General features: G+C 31.7%; 2 protein-coding genes across 3 annotated transcripts; both read right to left on the reverse strand.

The window, feature by feature from the left end:
• Positions 1-2971: 2971 nt before the first annotated feature.
• LOC108330484 (2-oxoglutarate-dependent dioxygenase AOP2) lies at positions 2972-4368 on the reverse strand. Its single transcript, XM_017564968.2, has 3 exons — positions 3910-4368; positions 3485-3815; positions 2972-3406 (listed from the first exon to the last, which is right to left on the reverse strand). The coding sequence occupies exons 1-3, from the start codon at positions 4272-4274 to the stop codon at positions 3164-3166; spliced, it is 939 nt and encodes a 312-aa protein (XP_017420457.2). The 5' UTR covers positions 4275-4368; the 3' UTR covers positions 2972-3163.
• A 7410-nt stretch (positions 4369-11778) lies between these two features.
• On the reverse strand, positions 11779-19878 carry LOC108331715 (transcriptional corepressor LEUNIG). Of its 2 annotated transcripts, none has more exons than XM_017566600.2 (18): positions 19628-19878; positions 19163-19260; positions 18947-19056; positions 17827-18174; positions 17642-17730; positions 17282-17360; positions 17124-17199; positions 16866-16915; positions 16438-16749; positions 16090-16296; positions 15036-15281; positions 14805-14922; positions 14266-14375; positions 13935-14084; positions 13030-13185; positions 12678-12794; positions 12143-12349; positions 11779-12058 (listed from the first exon to the last, which is right to left on the reverse strand). In XM_017566600.2, exons 1-18 carry the CDS (start codon positions 19657-19659, stop codon positions 11915-11917), a joined length of 2649 nt encoding a protein of 882 aa, XP_017422089.1. In that variant the 5' UTR covers positions 19660-19878; the 3' UTR covers positions 11779-11914. The 2 variants fall into 2 exon arrangements, with proteins under 2 accessions (XP_017422089.1, XP_017422088.1); XM_017566599.2 differs by having other exon boundaries at positions 14805-14949.
• Positions 19879-20982: the final 1104 nt, after the last annotated feature.

Below are 20982 nucleotides of genomic sequence, written 5' to 3' on the forward strand. Positions count from 1 at the left end.
ATTGACCGACCACTTTAACTTGACCATCCGGACTAGTATGAATATGTAGCTTGAGGCCGTTCGTGCACCCAGGTGATGTTGTAATTGGAAAACCATCAGCTGCCACCCGAGGTTAATCCGTTATAACTCACCTAAGACTCTATAGGCTAGGACCTCCTGTTATTCTCACGACATGACTTACTCATCTCTACTTGAGACTTGGTAATCATTAGAATGTCAGGATGAACGCCGTAGATTTCACTGTTCATATTCATATTTTACCACCACATTGATAACCAATCAGTGAGACATTCCTCCTTGGAATTCTCTTTCATACCAGTTGGAACATCATACCATACTTTCAATTTGACACCATTATGATAATGCATACATCAGTCATCAAAGCAATTGGAACAATTAATTAAAATAGCACACTGGCATAATTATAAATATGGGTCGAACAAAAATCACCAAACATATATGAAGAATACCGAACACCTTGTGAATGTTGGAGACCGATCGCTCACTACCTAAAGAACAGGACTGAACAGTCAATAATAGATACAGCTGAAGAGAAGGCCGAACACTATTACTGACCGACAACTAGAGGATTCTGAATACCACAACATGACCTAAATACTACCACTATACCAAATATTAAGTTTAGACCGAACGCTTATGGCTTAGGCCAAACACCTATAGCTTAGACCGAACACTTAGAGTTGATACTGATTACTAAAATATCACTGAACGGTCATTAACAGGTAAGGCGCATGAGAGGCCGAACGCAGTTAAGACCGAATACAAGTACGAGACCGAGCACTACTAAAAGGTCACACACCTCACTAAGACCGATCGCTACTAAGAGGTTGCACATCCCACTAAGACCGATCGCTACTAAGAGGCCACACACCCCACTAAGACCGAATGCGTATAAAAAATGGAGTACGGCTAGTAACAAACGCTAATACAGAACCAAGTACGACTAGTAACATACGCTAATACAGAACCAAGTATGACTAGTAACGAACGCTAATACAAAACGCTAATACAGAATCAAGTACGACTAGTAACGTACGCTAATACAGAACCAAGTATGATTAGTAACAAACGCTAAGAAATATAAATATGGGCCGAACAGAAATCATCAAACATATATGAACAATACCGAACACCTTGTGCATGTTGGAGACTGATCGCTCACTACCTAAAGAACAGGACCGAACGATCAATAATAGATACAGCTGAAGAGAAGGCCGAGCACTATTACTGACCGACAACTAGAGGATTCCGAGTACCACAACATGACCTAATACTACCACCATACCAAATATTAAGTTTAGACCGAACGCTTATGGCTTAGGCCAAACGCCTATAGCTTAGGCCAAACGCCTATAGCTTAGGCCGAACACTTAGAGTTGATACTGATTACTAAAATATCACTAAACGGTCATTAACAGGTAAGGCGCATGAGAGGTCGAACGCAGTTAAAACCGAATACAAGTACGAGATCAAGCACTACTAAAAGGCCACACATCTCACTAAGACCGATCGCTACTAAGAGGCCACACATCCCACTAAGACCGATCGCTACTAAGAGGTCACACACCCCACTAAAACCGAACGCGTATACAAAACGGAGTACGGCTAATAACAAACGCTAATACAGAACCAAGTACGACTAGTAACGTACGCTAATACAAAACCAAGTATGACTAGTAACGAACGCTAATACAAAACTGAGTAGGACTAGTAACGAACGCTAATACAAAACTGAGTACGACTAGGAGAATGACCACCCACCTAATAACAAACACAAATTCCCTAATTTCACCATCATACTTCCTCACAATTCATTCGGCCATTGAACCAAAATTTTGCAGAAACCCAAACCTCATGAACATAGCATATAACAGTCCACACAAGGATCACCGAACATCAAATCATACAATTTCACACACATACAAAATCATCAACCAAACAATTAAATTAACTAGCTTCCCTTACCTCAAAGCAACTTGACAGATTTAAACCTCTCCATAGTTTTGCTAAACCGAAAGTGATCCTAGGACAGCCTACAGACTTTGGATTTGTGAAAGGAAACCAACCACCAAACCCAAAAACAGAATCAGAACCCCGATGAAAAATCGATGAACACATGAAAAATCGAATAGTGCTTGCATGTACTAGAAATACAGTAATTTCAACAATCAAAGAGAGACAAACTTACCGGTTCTAAACACGAAATTGATCAATGGAAAAAGAAGTCATTGATCTCATGATCGCCTAAGGAGGTTCTGATCACTGATAAGATGAACCAACAATGAGTAATTTTAGAGAGAGGGAGAAAAAAAAAGAAGAAGAAGATTTGGAAAGAAATGATTGTATCAGAAAATGGGACGAACATTTGAAAATTTTCTTTATATAGTAATATTATTTTAATATAAATCATTCGGTCTCATTATTCCCACACACCTATCCACTCCAATATCTTTAAAATTATCTGCGTCTCTTAAAACTGTATTTATGATGATTATACAATTGTTATAGAAAGTTTAAATTTTTTATGTTGTATATATTTGTTATTTGTAAAATCGTCATAAAAAATTTATTTTAACTGTCAAATTTTTTTTATTACATTAATGATTTATGAGATTGATTTATACGTAATTATTCATATTCTTTTGAAATACATTTATGTGAAGTAATATTACAACAATATATTATGTATATTAGCATATTAAGGTTATCCAAAGTGTTATAGTTAATTTATATCGTAATTTAAAATAAATTATTTAAATATTAACTTAGCATATACCAGAATTTTTTCTAAAGTATAGTTCTATAACATGTTTTAGTTATGTTAACAATATTATAAATAAATTTAAAATATGTTATACTTCAAATAATAAGAATAAGAATGGATTATCCTAGAATTTCTACCTTACTAAACAAATCCATATTATATCATGAGAGATAATACTCGGGAAAGGGAGGAGAAAAAGTGAATGGAATTACCTGTGAAACTGCATACTATTTATTAGTACATATTCATTGGTGGAAACACAAGAGACAGATATAAAAAGGTCTAGAACATATAAAGCAAATCTTATTGAAAAGGAGGTGGAATTATATGAGCCATCCCTTGAATATTTTGACTTCATCTAGAACATATGAATTACTTTCAAAGACCAGCAAACACATCAATCGCATTATGGTTATGAGTTGAAACAAAGTGACTGAAAAACTCTCCATAATTAAATGGACGATAACGAAGAGGATGAATTTTGTCATCTACCAACTCACCAGGCACCTCAATCTTCATCTCTTCCTTTGGTGCTACAAAAACTCCAAAAGTGTATCTTTCTTTCTCTCCACTCATTATCACTCTATGTGTCGCTGCATGAAGCCTTCCGTTGCTCCATGCCTGATTATTAACAAGAATTTTAATTCATTATAATGTAAAAATTAAGTACCCAATGGCTACAATTTTCTACATATATACCTTCAATGCATCACCAACAATAACCACAAAGCAATTCTCAGGTATCACTATGTCAACCCATGTGCCTGTTTTGGATAGCACCTGCAAACCCTGAACTTCATTTTCGCACAAAATGGTTAAGGTGTTTTTATCAGTGTGACCGTTGGATTTATCCTTGTATGCAGTATTGTTTTTGTCAGTATTGTACATGTTCAATCGTACGTGGCTACAACTCTTCATGTTTTCAACATCTGAAATGTGATGCTGGGAAAGGCCATAACCCTCCACAATCATTTTCAAGATCACCAAGCTTACTTCTGACATCTTTAAGCTCATACCCTTCAGTGTCTCACTGCATAAAATACACACGTTTAATGAAATTCATTCTATAATTTTCAAAAGACTAACTTAACAGAAGTGATGCATTGAAATGTAAGCATGAATACCGAAAATGTGGGTTTCCTTGAGGCCACATGAGGTTGGCTAAGGTGTCCACAGATGTTGAGAGAAGAACATCATCGAGTCCAAAGCATTCATAGTGAGTGTGCATAAACTTATGGACGTTGAAGCTACTGAAAGGTTTTGAAACGATGTGTTGTTGCTTTGTTTGTTGAGGCAAATGAAACAATTCTTCCATATTCTTAAACACCTCTTCGCGTGCACCTTTGGAATTGATCTCATCACACCTCAAGAGGAAACAACCATCACTCTCACATGCTTCTCTCACTTTCTTGCTCATCTCTTTCCACTCCTCACTCCCTTCCTCTACTGTCTTTCCACCCTTCCAAAAATCAAAACATGAAATCATCATATTCTCTCTCTATCTCTCTAGATGTGATTTCTTCTCCTACAAGTTCCTCTTGTACAATTTAGCAAGTTCATCTTAAAACTATATATATACAGAGCTACCATGGATACTAATTTGCTAGCATATCATCAAGGACAGATATTTTAACCATATTTTAATTAGGATGACAAAACAATTCATACCTACAAATATGTTACACCTACGTTCAATTCAATATACATATAAGTTGTGATTTTTTTAAAACTTGACAATATATAAAATCATGAAAAATGTCAAAGATACCAAAGTTTTCAATTAAAAATGAAAGGAATGACGAAATTGAAATTCAAACCATTTATTTACACCTACATGTGCATCATAGCTAACCAAAAATATGAAATGTGCAATGGACAAAATAAAAACTAAAAATTTAATCCAAAATACTAAAATTAATGAGAAACTTAAAACTTAATTAAGACTAACATTAAGAAGAAAAAAAAATATCTTAAGTATACGTTTGTAAGCGGTAAAGTAAACACGTGTTGTATATAATTGTTGACAAAGAATTTTAATTTTTTATGATTGTTAATAGAATGTATTGCAGATCTAACGTTTCTTTAGAAAATTCACTTAGGCAAAGTCAAATCTATTTAAAAGAGTTTATACGTCACTTCCAACTCATAAGTTTGATTTTGCCATACTCCATGACACTCTTTCACACTAAAATATACTTTTTTTCTATATAAATTGTCGTCAAAACAATAATTCATCCTTATAATACTTAAGTTTTTTGTGTATATATGTTAGGCCTAAGTCACCTCTTAATATTAATAATCAAATTTAGTGAGCCTAATTGAATGGAAATAAGTTGCTTCGTTAATAATATTTATTGCTCAATTTTTATAATGGTGAGTTTTTGAATAAAAAGTTAGATGTGGAAAGAATAAATTAGCAACATTCAAGATTTATATAAATAATTATGTTTGGGTTATTTGGTTACATATTAAAATAAATTTCACAAACAATTAAAAGTAAAAAATATTGATTTCTGGCAAGTCAGCAAGTAATTTATGATTACCCTAATCGTTTTCTGCTGTTTTTGTCATGACCAGTCCAATGGTAACAGTTATTTCATGAAGGACGTCTACTAGTTTCAGAACTATGGTTTAAAAACGGAGTTTTAGAACCAAAATAATTTGGGGTTTAAAACAGTTATTATTATTTACAATCTTATAGTAAAAAAATAATTAAAAATTTTTCATTTTATATACTTTTTTTATTATTGTCTACAATTATTTATGTAAATAAACTATTGCGAATTATTTTAAATTTAACCAAATGTATAACAGATCTGTACTTTTAATTATTATTGCTCATAAAATATCTAATTAAATATTTAAATTAAAAACCAATAATATTTATATATTTTATTTATTAAGTTATATTACTATCATTAGTGAAATACATAAAAAGATAGTAAATGATAGAACAAGACTGAAAGAAGCAAAGATAAAATAGTAAGAAAAAAAAAACTATTTCCTTTCACATGGTTCTCTGTCACAAACGTACTTTTCTATAAAGTTTTCCCCTATAACAACTAAAAATTTTATTATTTTTATCTTTAAATTTCTTCGTAACCTTTTTATTACTTTCATACCTAATATTATTCTCCTTTACTAAGGTTGTCTTCAACGTTGAATTAAAAAAATTAAATTGCTTGAGGTCTTCTTCCCTTTCAACGAGACGTTGTGCTGCTTCTTCCACAAATGTAATATTGAAAGGAATGGACTTAGTTTTCCTATTTAGCACATTGATAACATCAAGAGTGTTATGTGTCCCTACTTCCATATGTTCTAGTTTAGCTTCCTTCAATTCTTCTTTGGAGCACAACTGAAATAGAAATGGACTTCAGCTCAAGAACTTCACCATACTCGTCATTAAATTATTTTCCTGGTAGTTTTCCATCAACAGTCAAGAAATACTGGTAATCTACATATGTCATGTTGCCACAAGTTAGATTTAAATCACTATAAATTTTTTTGGAAATATCATTATAATTTTATCAACGAAAAAAATTATTAGTAAATTTGAATTATCAACAAATTTTACCAATGAATTAAAAATTTTAATTACCGACAATTTTATTACTTACAGAAAAATTCATCAATAATACATGTTTCATTTATTTATAAAATTAGGTGATAAATGAAATATATATTACCAACAGATTTTTTAATTAGTACTTACAAATTTTAAAATAGATTTGTCAATAAAAAAAGCGACAAATTTTTCATCCAAATATCTTAATAGTTGCGTAAGTGATAAAAATGGGGTGTAGAAATGTAGTCGTCTACTTCTTCGATCTACTTTCATCCAAATATCTTAATAGATACGGACGCCACAATCTAGCAAATTAGGTGAAGATTCGCCATAAAGATTTAATATTTGATAAGAATCAGAGTTCTAATCCGAGAACCAAAAAAATGCTCTCTTAAACAATGCAAATGCATATAATATGATTCATAAGTATATTTACATTAGGTTTTGATACCTCTATATATAATAAGCACATAAGTTTTAAGAAAACCTAGAAATCCTAAAATAAAGCTCAAAGTACAAAACACATAAAAATAACAGAAAACGAAAATTACAGACACAGACTTTCACCTAGCGAGACCCGCTTGCCCAGTAAACACAAACTGGTTCACCCAGCGAATTTAACATTCTATAAATTAAACTAAAATTACAATTTATTTAATTTCCTAAATTATTCTTCAATTGTGTTCTCGATTTTTATGTTCTTTAAGTTTCTTCCTTCATGGAATATTATAATATTCAAAGAGATATGTTTTGATCTTTGACCTTGTCATAAATTCTTTGAATTACAAATATTATTCCTCAAGTTCTTCTCATACATGTTCAGGAGATAGTTTTCTATCATACCTTCTTTTTTTAAGAGGATTTGTTCTTTTAACGCTTGACAAAGAAACTCTCATATTTTACGTAAGGAGTAAACAAACAATGTGAAAAACGTTATGAGATCTAAATCTTGACTTAAAAGGTAAAAAAAAATACAAAACTCCATAAAAATTGAGGACAAATCCTCTATAAGAAGGAGGGTATGACCAATATTATTTGCATTAGTATTTTACATTTTCAATCTTATTTGACTACAACTCTTCATGTTTTCAACATCTGAAATGTAATATTAGGGAAGGCCATAACCATCCACAATCATATTACTAGTAAGCTTATTTTGTCATCTTTAAGATCATACCCTTCACTATATCACTACAAGCAATGAAAATAATACATTAAACAAGGTAATTTATGTGTGTGAACTCTTAAAGAATAACGGAACAACAATAAGGTCTTACGTTATGATAATTTAACTTGATAGTGGAAATTATCTCACATAAAATGAATGAATAATATCAAAAATTTGGGTTTCCTTGAGACCACATGAGGTTGGTGAAAGTATCAACTAGATGTTGAGAGAAGAACATCATCAATTCCAAAGTTTTCATGGTGAGTACTCATGTAATTATACAAGTTGAAATTCCTGAAAGGCTTTGGATTGATGTGTTATTGTTTTGTTTGTTCAAACAAATATGTTAATAATTATTTATACATATATATTTTTCTTTAGTTATTCATCGATAAATATTTGTTTATAATTATCAACGAATTTTGATTATCATCAAAAGTTCATAAATAAATATCATGATTTAGTTTTTTATTTCCTATTCGTACTTTTTTTCTGTTTTCATTTTTTTTTCTTTTTTCTCTTCCTCATTCATCTCTCTCGATCCTCGTCATTCCATCTACTATCTCCAATTACTCCTTTCCCATCCTCCCCGTCTTCCTCCAACCTCTCTTTACTCTCTTTCTCCTTCTTTTGCTCTTTTTGATTTATCGTCATCTCTACCATTTTATTGTCTCATGTATTATTATTCGTCTTTTTCTTTTTTTTTTCTCTTTTGCTCACAAATCTCATTACTTTAAAAGAAGTATTCCATCAAAATAGAAAAGTTTATACTCATTTTACTAATAGAATTATTGAAAGATTTAAAAAAAAATACAACTACCAACTGATTTACCACCAAAATTAAAGATATTGATTTTCTAAAAAGTAATTATTGATGAAGCTTAAAAATTAACTATTAACAAATTTTAAAAAGATTTAATTACCGACTAATCTTTACACGATATAATTAAAGTTAAAAATAAAAACTTTGACATTGATGAAATTTACTTATAAAATCTTTACTAATAAATATTTTTATAAATAACATAAGTTTTAATTTATCAATAAATATTATCGTTAGAAAGATTTTTATTAATTACAATTTTAAAATTTATCGATAAATTCTATTTTATTGGTAGTAGTTGTTTTAATCAATAACTTAGCATTTCCTTTTAGTGTATAAAATTATATTTTTATTTTTTCTATATTAAGTACGTCATTTTGATATACATAAATATTATTTTAATAAAGTTATTATTAATTCAACAAATATATATATATATATATATATATATGGAGTTTGCTAACACGCGTATGCCTATTTTCAATTGGTATATTTTAGCAATGTATACCGGATTTTAGTAGACAAAAATACTCTTATATATCATGCATTCTAATTTTTAAGGTTAATAGTATTTTAATAATTTTCTTTATCAAAACTAAAAAAAACCAAACTCTTATTCACCTCTCTCATTCCTTTCAACCCTTTCTCTTTCATCTCTCTCACTCCAACCTTTTTTTTGTCATCCCTACTGTAGTCCCAATTGAAAAAAATCAGAAACACTTACCGTTAAACAATTTGCCTTTGTAAATAGTTGAGTCATTGACATATTCACCTTCAGGCAAAGGTTCATTCAAGATCTCTTCAATTTCGTCATCTTCACTAACCTCTCTAATTTCATCATCTGCATATGTTGAATCATCATCTCTAAAAAAACCCTCCATACCAATTACCAATTCCTTTGGATGTCATTATGCTTGTGAAAACTAGATAAAATTATATACGACAAAAATTATAAAACGAAAACTCATTATAAAATCATTTTTTGTAAGAAATTGTTTAACAACGAGTGTTTCTGATTTTTTTTTCAGGCCAATTACCAATTCCTTTGATGTTATTATGCTTGTGAAAATTAGATAAAATTAGATAAGACAAATTATAAAATGAAAACTCATTATAAAATCCTTTTTTGTAAGAAATTGTTTAATAACGAGTATTTCTGATTTTTTTTTCAGGTCAATTACCAATTCTTTTATGCTTGTGAAAATTATATAAAGTTAGATAAGATAAAAATTATAAAATGAAAACTCATTATAAAATCTTTTTATGTAAAATTGTTTAATAGCCAGTGTTTTTGATTTTTTTCAGTTGGAGTTATCATAGGATGACAAATAAAATGTTGGAGTGAGAGAGATAAAAGAGAAAGGGTTGAGAGGAATGAGGAGGGTGAGCAAGGGTTTGGAAGTTTTTTTTTTTAGTTTTGAGAATGAAAATTATTAAAATACCTCTAACCTTAAAACTTAGAATTCATAATATATAAAGATATTTTTGTCTACTAGAACTCAGTACACATTACTAAAATGTACCAACTGAAAAACAGTACACATTACTAAAATGTAACAACTAAAAAACAGGCGTACGTGCGTTAGCAAACCCCATATATATATATATATATATATATATATATATATATATATATATATATATATATATATATATATATATATATATATATATATTAAAATTTGACTTTATTTATTATTGTTTACAGAAATGTATTTTACAGTAAAAAAAGAAAAAAGTTATCATTGTATATATTTTGTTTTATTAATTTATCCACCTATGTAAATAAATTATTGTGAATTATTTTAAATTTAATTAAATGTCAAAAAACTGTATTTTTAATTACTATTGCTCATAAAATATCTTATAAAGTATTAAAGTTAAAAACCAATGATACTTATATATTTTATTTATTAATTCATATTATACGTCTCCGTATTATTTTTATTGTAAAGTATTTAAATTAGATGTTACTATTTGTAATAAGTGAATATGTATATTCACTGTTTTCTTTTTCTTTTACTATACTGTAATAATTTATATTATTCAAAAAAAAAATTACAGTATAACTAAAGAGTAAAAAAATATAAAATATATACACAAATTAAATTAATTTCTATTGTATAGTGTAATATATTAATATTTATTATCACAGATTGTAATTAGAGATCATTTTAAATCAAATACATAACTATTAAAACTTAAATTTCAATACAACTAGTCATAAATAATATTTCAATATGAATAATTCAAAAATAAGATTAAATATATTTTAAACTTCTATGAAATGAGTAAACTTTGAATTTATTTCTTCCAATAAATTTGTTTGTCATTGCTCACAATTTTAAAATTATTGATTTAATCCTTATAAAATAAAAAACAATATATAATTTTTTTTCGTGTAATATATTCGTTTTATGTTTAGTCCCTCCTGAAGTTACTTATTCGTCTCTACAAAATTGCCTTAAAAAAGATAAGTAACATTTTCATAAGGATCTAAGTTGTTTAGACATGAAATATTAATAGATAATAGAAATTCAAAACACATAAACTAGAGGCCAAAATACAACATCCTGTATTTTTATTTTCTTTATACACCCCACAACATTCTTCTAAATAAATAAAAAATACCTTTCAGATTGCAACACATTTCAAAAAGTACTACCCAAAATGTATTTAAAAAAAAACTCAGATAACTTGTAGTGCGACAGTTGGATATTTCAAAATGAATAATCATAAAGAGAGAAAAACACGTTTCAAGCTGTTGAGTTCAAAATAATGTAAACAAACACCATGTACACATAATTTTGGATAAAACGTTTTAAAATAAATATATATTTCAAACAAAATAGAATTTAAATAAATAAATATACGATACAAATAATATATAATTTAAATTTAACTTACCCCCCCTAAAATGATTTTGTAAAATAAGTTAACCCCTACTTACACACTATAACTTGATATCAATGTCGTAATATGAAATTTCAAACACATTCCTTCAAAACGGCAACCTTAATAGAAACTTTTAAAAATGTGGAGGTAAAATAAGAAAAAATATGAGTGCAAATGGAAAAAAAAAGGTAAAATAAGAAATAACACGAGTGCAATTGGAAAGAGAAAAAAACATTTTTTCCAATTACGGATTTTAAGCCTTGAGTTGTTTGGATTGGGTTAGATGGCCCAAACTTTTTTTCTTGAAGTGATCTCAACATTTTGGACTCAGACAATTGAAACCCTTCTTTCCTTTTTAGGGTTTTCACTGCCATGCACTTTCGGCCATGACCGTGGTAGAATGACGTTTTGTCAGAACTCTCCAGCCGGCAACCGCCATAATCGGTAATTGACAACATTGAAAACAAGTTTGGAGAGGGAAAAGATGTATCGAGAAGGGAGGTGAAAAAAAGTATTAGGAAGAGAAAAAGAAAGAAAAGGGATTGAATCCAAGTATAGATATTTAATGGAAGACAGTGTTACATTAGAGAGAAGTTAGTAGCTAAAGATGCATAGAAAATAAAAATGGCTGAAGAAGCAGAGAAGGGAAACAAAGTAGTAACTAAGAGGAGAATATGGTCACTTCCAGAGCTTGAGGAACTTGTCATGACTGGTAGAAGCAATCAAACCATTTACAGTTGAAACAGCCAAAGCAGTAATAAGACCATCATGAGCAGACAGAGTCATTGTCTTGTTCTCGCTCATGTTCCACAGCTCCAATGACTGCACAACATTTTATTATTTTACAACACTGCATAAAGAAAGAAGAAGGAAGAGAAATAAAAACAGAATGAGAATGAGACTTGCCTGGTAACAGCCAATGGCCAGCAGTGAAGGGTATGTTGGGTGGAAAACACATGCATGAAACTTGCTGCCATTACAGCTAAGTTCATGAACACATTCCCCTTCACTCCCGGATCCAAGAGACCACACCTTCACAGAGTCCTCACTCACAGATGCTAGCAACTCCCCAGAAGGATCCCAACACACACAGTCCACCGTTTTTGTGTGTCCCTACAATCATAGTGCAACATTCCAATAAAGATAATTAATTGGTGATGAGATAATCTTGGGTTATAGTAAACCATACATTGTAGTACACAATCGTCTCAGATCATACAGTTAACAGAAAGTTTTCAGGTTACCACAAGGACTATCTCCTGCACAATACTGTCCCTCTACTAAAATTTATGTATTATAAATTAAGCCTGCCTCTGAATTTCTAATAATAACCAGAAGAAAAGGACTCTGATTCCAGTAAAACAGGAACCTCTAGTTGAAAGAATTTACTCTATGCCTACTGCAAAAACCTGAAAAGAAAAAAAAAGGTATGCAAACCAACCTTTAATGAATATCGACACACTTGTGTCTCCACATCAAATATAGACACAATATTCTCTGCTGCTGCAGCAAGGTACCTCCCTAGACGAGGCTGAAATCTCATCTGGGTGGTGCCACCCTAATGAGCAAGAAATTGTATGTTAGCAAACTGAAAATGAATGTATCATTGCTGAAATGAATGAGCAAGAAATTGTAAGTTAGCAAGCTACAAAAATGAGGTTCTTTTATCAAAAAAGGGGCAGCAGAGTGCTACAGAGCATATATTTTGCATGACCCAGCGAAGGGTTGGACCTACTTTGTGGTTCGCCGAGAAATGAATTTAAAGTATGCTAATAATGAATAACATTTTCTACCTTCCAGACTCTAGCACAACTGCCATTGTTTATGCTCCAGTATCGTATCTCACCATCGCCGTCGCATGAGCAGATGAGGTCATCCTTATTTGGATGAAAATCTAGTGACATAACAGTTGAAGAATGTCCCGTGAAGGTGCGTAGAGAATAACCAGGCTGCATGGTAATTATATATTCAGCTAAAAGAATTGCACAAAATTCTTCTACTTCTAGTTCAAGACAAGGGCAAACAAATTATCTGAGAATGCAATCATTAACATCCCAGAAAATAGATAGTCCCAATGTTCACGTCAAAATCCAGTAGAAGGAAACCTTCTACCAATCCTACAACTCCATAGGAGAAACATTGATTTAACAGCAAAAAACTAAAGCACAAAACATTTAGAACATTAGAAATCATGGTCAAATTCAATATTCATATTGAACCCGATACAATCTCTATAACTATTTGTTAGAAACACTGAATACTATTACCAGCAATAAGAATTCCTAAGGCTTCTTAAGCACTACACCACCACATTATTCATCTTCACTGCAAACAAATAAATATAGCACTTCCGTACAAAAGCCTTTCAATACAGAATAGTAAAACCACGTCAAAGAACATCTACAAAACAGCACTAAGATAACATATCTTGAGCAGAATACATTTTAAGCTGAAAACTCGGTTGGTTAATAGTTGCGTACTTGTTTATAAATTCATCATCTATCTCACTAAGGACAGATTTTCAGTTAAAGTGATTATCTACAAGTCCCTTTAACTTTGCTGTGTGCCACACTTCAAGTCGAGGCAATTAATATTGTCATGTGCATTGTGGTCAAGTTACTTCAAACCCACTAAAATATATAGAAACAATTTCTCTAGAGTTGCAAACTATAGCAAAACAGGAAACAAGTCAACTAACATTGTCAACATCCCAAACCCTGACAGTTCTGTCAAATGAAGAAGTAGCAAGACGAGGCATGCTTGGACTGAACCGAACATCAGTAATCAAAGATGAATGTTCTTCAAGAGTAGCTTTTTGTTTAAGAGAATCCGTGTACCATAAAACAGCCTGCGGTACAAGGCAAACAGGACTTAAAGGCCATACAATTCAATATCAAAACATAATAAAAGGAAAAATACCATTCTTGATTTTGTTTTTCAATTCAAGATCACTGCTTAATTCAGGAAGTTGATTGAACAAAGCAAGTACTGAAATAGATATCATTATCAACACCAATGCTTCCACTAACCTTTTTGTCATGCCCACCACTTGCAAGTAATTTCCCATCAGATGAGAAATGGCAACAGGCAACTTTACTTGTGCTTGCCCGTACAGAACTTACATCAGTAAATGTGAAGCCTGACAATAGAACAAATTCATGCCCTTAGTGTCTGATTTGTATGTCATTTCCTCTTTATGCTTATGCACGTCAAGGAATTAAAGAGCACGTAGTAGCAATCATAAGATGCACATATATAAGATAACAAAGCAAGCCCCTTTTAATTATATAACCAACAATTTTTTACTCATCAATCAAAAAAGGAACTGCACACATTCATCATAAATATTGTAAAGAATATTGAGGCACCAAGAAATTTGAATTGGTATTTAAAAATTGTACTTCACTGTATTTTACCACAAAATTACACATTATCTACACTATACAAAGAAAAGACTGCAAATTTTCACATTGGAGTGAGGGAAATTCAGACATACACTTTGAGAAACTCTTTTGCAAGGATGATGCCAGAATATTTATTGATCAATGTAAAATGGTGTTTACTGCACCTTTGCTTACATCCATACAACGGCCAACAGTATCTCTAGGGTCTGTATCATCCTGGGACAAAAAAGACTCAACATTTTCATCTAGTGATCCATCCTCCACAAAGCGATCCACATCAGCCTGCAATTCAAGATCTTTATCATCCCACTGCCAAAATGGAATGGCAATGAGTCTACATGCAAGGAATTCCATAATTCCTTCCATCAATTTAACCACAGAGAAAAGGCACTCACCAACTGGTTAGAAGGTGATGTAAGGGCTCCAGTACCATCAGTGCCAAACATCATTAGAGGCTTTGAAGAACTACCACTATTGGGCAAGGCAGGCATCGATATCACATCTCCAGGCGTATGAGTTGAGGGAGTTGAGGGTGCTGAACTTGGTGACGGACCTGTCGTATTTGCTGTGCCTGTACTATTAGCAGGACCTGACGATGATCCAGGCTGCTTTCTCTTTCTCCCAATTTGGCTTTTTGAAACCTGAATGTGCATTCAAATAATCATGTTAGGAACCTATTTACAACTCTTTGTATGGTACAAAAATCAGGTCTGTCAAATTCAGGGACAGAAATTTATAATCATGTGATTTTACTACAAAATAATTGTCAAAATCTCATTGCAACGCATGGCCATTTGTTGTATATATATAGTTAACAGTTTGAAAGAAACAAAGTAGTAGTTGATGTTGGGATTTCTACATTGCAAATGCAGGAAATAAATAGCCACTCACTTCTGTTGACGTTTATATAAACAGATCATCATATCTATGTCCAGAGGAATTCAATTCAAAGAACAGAAGTAAAATCATTTTTCCAACTACAGTGTTCAGGAAATCTTGACATTTTGGATATCAAATTTTGTAACACTGAAATTTAATGCCTTAATCAAAACAGCTTGCCACCACATAAATTCTCAATTTCACAACCACTAACTTAAAAACAAAATCTGTTGTAATTATAAAAACATAATAACAGCAAAATATATAACACCAACAATAAGGACAACATGCAAATAGCAAGCGGAAAAGAGGATGATATATTTAATCATAAAATTGGATATCAGATCTCACAATTTACATAAACTAAGTGACTATTGCAACATACTTGGCAAAATAAACCAATTGTGTACTTCAGAAATCCGTTAGACATTTAATGAGTAAAAAATTATCACTCCTTTATGCATCAGAAGAAATATTGCACATTGCCCAATTATTCCATAAGATATTAGGACCACAAGAAACAGGTACAGCTTGAACAAGTATGCGTACCAACTACTAGAAAGGACTGACCTGGTCATTTCCTCTAAATGAGTTTGACATGCCACCATCCACAGTGACACTGCCACCACCTCCCCCTACTTTATCTTGCTGGTGCATGCTATGATTAGAAGTCTGGGATTGCTGGTTTGAAAGAGCGTGTTGTTGAAGCTGCTGCTGCTGCTGTGCATTGGTACTTGATTGTTGTTGATGTTGCTGCTGTAGCTGAGCCAGTTTCACCTAAACATAAAAATAAAAACTTACAGTGGATGCAAACCATGAAACTTGTGGTAAATATACAAAATATCTAAATTAAACAGTTTCATGAAATATACAAGAACCATACTGAAGATGGAAAACAAGTTAAAATAGAACAAACACCTTCATTAGCATATCTGTATCTCCACGAGGAAAAGGAGGGCCACCACCTTGAAGAGGGGATCCGACATTAGATACCACATCACCAACAGGATTTGAAAGACCGTCCTTGTTTAGACCAATACCCCTATTATTCAAAAGCATTCTTAGTCTTCTACTTTCTTCAGTGGCAGATGGTGACGCCAAATTTTGTTGTGCTAGCATAAGCTGTTGCTGATGCTGTGGTGTCAACATTTGGATTTGATGAAAAGGCTGCGGAGCCTGCATGAAAGGTTTTTGTTGCTGGAGTAGCCCATTGCGCAGTTGCTCCAAACCCTAATAAAGGATAAATGTTATTATGAATATGATATCACATTCAACAGGACATAATATGCCTTCACCAGGATAAGTAATATTAATTCACATAAAAACAAATTAAACAGATTACTCACAGTGAGTGGCCACCCTCTCAAAGTCAAATTATTGCTACCTTGATTTGATCCTGTCACCAGAAAATATCTTGTTTACTCCTTTTATGTGCATGAATAGTATAAAAGAATCATAAAGAAACTAACACTAAATCATGAGATATCCTCAGCCAACCATGAATAAATTGCACAGGGAAAGCAACTAAAATTCTGTCAATTTGCAGCAAAACGGTTCCAAAATATCACAAATTAGTTACAGCAGGAAAAAAAATGGGAAAATACCAGGCATTCCCATCAATGATCCTTCAGGACCAGCAGCTCTGGGAGTTAAAACAGGACTAATCTCGCCTTTTATATCCTGATTCCACGAGGTAAGTCAGGGGAAAACAGCTTATAAGAAATATACGAATTAATGAGGTCCTCTAAGAACAAATTTGTACCAGAGTAGACCCAGGTAATTGCTGAGTACGTGCTTGAACTTGTGGAGACATCCCCCCAGCAGCACCATGCAAAACTTGCCTGAAATCAAGAAATTTGGTACAAGCAAAGTCAAGACCCATAACTTTTTTAACAGGGAATATATGAACATTGATTCTTCAAAAGCACATGCAGACTGTCCAGAAAACTAAAAAGTAAAAGGATCAATTTTTTGTTTTGCGTGAACAAAGTAAGCTTCAACTCACAGAATCAGATCAAACTTAAATAATCTATGCTACAGAGACTAATCAAGAACAAACTACCTTCTGTCTCCAAAAAGACTTGAAATAATAAGCACTAAAAGATAAATTTAAATATGATACCCAGAAGGTTGGCCAGGGGCTGCAGCTGACTTCAATATCGATGCATGATTTGGGTCCAAAAGTTGGCCCATGTTCTCACCAAATCTTTGCTGTATAATATATGAAAAGAAAGGTATGAACATTCACATTATAGAAACAGCATTTTTATCTTATATTTAGATTAGATACCCAAAGCATCTCCCAACCTTCAGTGCTGCATCATCTAAAGAGTCCCTTTGAAGGGGAAGTTTTAATCTTTCCTCATACATCTTTGTTGCTAGTGCATTTGCAGTTCCAGGGTTTCCGACTAATCCATTTGAACTACCATTTAAAAGGTGAGCCCTATCCCTGCTTTGTTGTTGTTGTGGTTGAGGCTGTTGTTGTTGTGATTGCTGTTGTTGTTGTTGTTGCTGCTGCTGTTGTTGTTGTGCTCTCTGCAAGAGGAGATGTTGCATCTGCATATGTTGTTGCTGCTGTTGTTGATGCTGTGACTGCTGGGATTGTGGTTGCTGTTGTTGCTGCTGTTGTTGCTCCCTTGCCTTTATTAATTGTGTCTGCAAAGAAGGTTTCACAGACCATTAACTTAAAGCAGGACTAATATTTTCTATTAACTTAGAAACTCTTAGAATTGCAGATTCCAATACATCATTTCATGAGGACAGTGTGGGTATACATTATTAGCTGGGGAAACCTAAATTAGTTGCCCAAACTGAATATTTGGGTTCTTATAACTCAACTCAGCTATAACAATAGTCAATAATTTCTAACAAAGCATTTGATTGAACCAATTCATTAAATATTGAAAGGAGTCTTGAAATGAAAAGAAAATGTAAGCTCTCAACACAAATCAGAATATAATTAATCAGGCCAAGAAAGTGAGTTTATCACATGTCAGAACACCTCACTTACCATGAGGCTCATTAAGTACACAAATAAACAGACGCAGACAACAGAACGAAGTATTAAATCATATTGCTAGAATATCAACCTAGAACTAAACAATACACAAATTCAAAAAAATATGATTCAACAAACATTGACTCTAAAGAAAGGTTCCTAACGTTCCTCATACAGTATACTTTAAACTGTATGCAGGAAGTAAGGAACAGCAAACCAAATCAGTCATTCATTAAGAGGTGTAATTACAATATTTAGCAAGTTGAACCTAATTGAATGCATAAACTTCCTTTATGAAATACTATTGCAACTTCTTCAACTGACAATAACATTCAACTAAAAATATGAATGTTACAATACTGCTTTTTTTTCTCAATTTTTAGTACCCTCACCCTACTGTGAAACCAATGGAAATTGTTCTCAACCGACCTCAATATAAGATGCAGCAACCTCTGAGTGCTTCTCGTTGGTCCTAGCAATAAATATATCCCAGAAAACCGACCACCACTCGAACAGAAAGCCTCCCGGGGCATCAATAGCTGCAACCCCACATTGTCATCCCATAAGCATGGAAGTAGAGAAATGAAAAATAGCACAGTTAAACTTCTTTATTTGAAGAAAGAGTAGAGTTTTGAGACATCTCACCAACAGGGTCCGAGGATACTTTCCCTTCAGCTTGAAAAGCCTGAGCAGAAGCCTTCAAATCCCTCTTGACAAGATAATCATGGATGTAAACATCTAACCTGAAACCTCAAAGTGCAACAAGGACAACATTAGGCAACATTAGCCAAATAAACAACGATAATCAAAGATTTCACTATCTCAAATTCACATTCACCACATCAAAAAACACCCAACACAATCATGTCACCCACCGCAAAAAAAAAAAATCAATTTTAGCACCCAAAACCAACAACTCCCCCATAGAACTTGCTGAAAACTACAAACCCTAAGAGACCCAGAACGAAAAATTGGAACTTTATAAGACTTGTACAATACACAAGTTCAGTTCTTGAGAGAAACCCAGAACCCAAAATGAAGAATTAAGCAGGAAGCACGAAATCCATGTTGCAAAATGATAAAAGGAGAGAAACATAAAAAGAAAATTACATCTTGTCAGCTTCCCAGTTAGTCTGAGACATGGTTGTAGAAGCACAAGGTGAGAGAGTAGAGATGGGAATATGTTGAGGAGTGAGTTGGAAGCTGTGAGAAGCAGAGGAAGTAAAGAAAGAGTTGAATTTTGTTGATAGAGCTAAGTGAGAAGCATAGGACAAGAATTTGAAGAGTTCAACAATAGATAGACAGGTAGAGAAAGAGGAGGCAAAAGAGTAGCAAAGAAGAAGAAAATCCAAACAAAGAACAGAATACCTGTAGACTTTTGGAATTTTATATTTATTGAACATTTAATAAATTTAAATTTTTAATTAAATAAGGATAATTATGTATTCTATTATTATTATTATTTCTCCAATTAGGAATGAATAATTCTGGTTGGATTGGATGAAATACTTATAGAAGAAAATAAAGTATTCACGGTGAGATTAAAGTTTGTCTAATAAACAAGTAATAAAGGACTAAAACATTCACTAAAGAAATTTGGAAATAAATATAAAACTTAAATGAAACTCAAGTTATACAAACTATTTTATTTTAGATAACAGTGCACAATTAATTAATTATTTATTTATTATTGTATATTTTCCTTCACTCGAATAAAAAATTCTAATAAATAATTACATTTTTAACCGAATGCACTTAATTGAAATTATTATACAGTAGAAAAAACAGACACGTTGTTGCATTTGTCTGTAAGTACTTTTTTTATTATTCTATTTTATTTTAACAAGTTAAAATATAATATTTATATTAGTTTTATATTTTTAAATAAAACAATTTATATTCAAAACTTTAAAATAAGAAAAGACAAGTTAACAGCATATGATATTAAAGCTTCTATCTTTATTAAACCTAATATCTCTCACAATATACTTCTTATAAAAAAAAACTTATATGTTAGAAAATCTGATTATGTACTATCTATACATCTATACAGTGGTACAGTTGATAATTGTTACTTAAAGTTATTGAATAATAATTTTTTATATTATTTCAGCTTTAAAAATATCTAATACAAATCATTTTAATTAATATTTTTTGAAAAATGCAAGCATTTAATATGTAGATTTATTTAAATTATCACAGGGGCTAGGAATTGGACTGTATTTTATTATTGTCTGTAAATTTAAATGTATTTTAATATTGGACTGTATTTTATGTTCCGTGGTAATTAAGATATGAAATACAATAGTCATAGTAATTAAAAAAGTCAAAGGCCTGTGTATAATAATGTTACAGCTTATCTAATATAGTTAATAAAATAAACCATATACTAAAAAGTAACCGATATATTAATCATAACAAAAAAAATTAATATTAAATTTAAGTAAAATAATTTCAGGGTTTAT

Source organism: Vigna angularis, chromosome 4, assembly GCF_016808095.1.
Source record: "Vigna angularis cultivar LongXiaoDou No.4 chromosome 4, ASM1680809v1, whole genome shotgun sequence".
Classification (NCBI taxonomy): domain Eukaryota; kingdom Viridiplantae; phylum Streptophyta; class Magnoliopsida; order Fabales; family Fabaceae; genus Vigna; species Vigna angularis.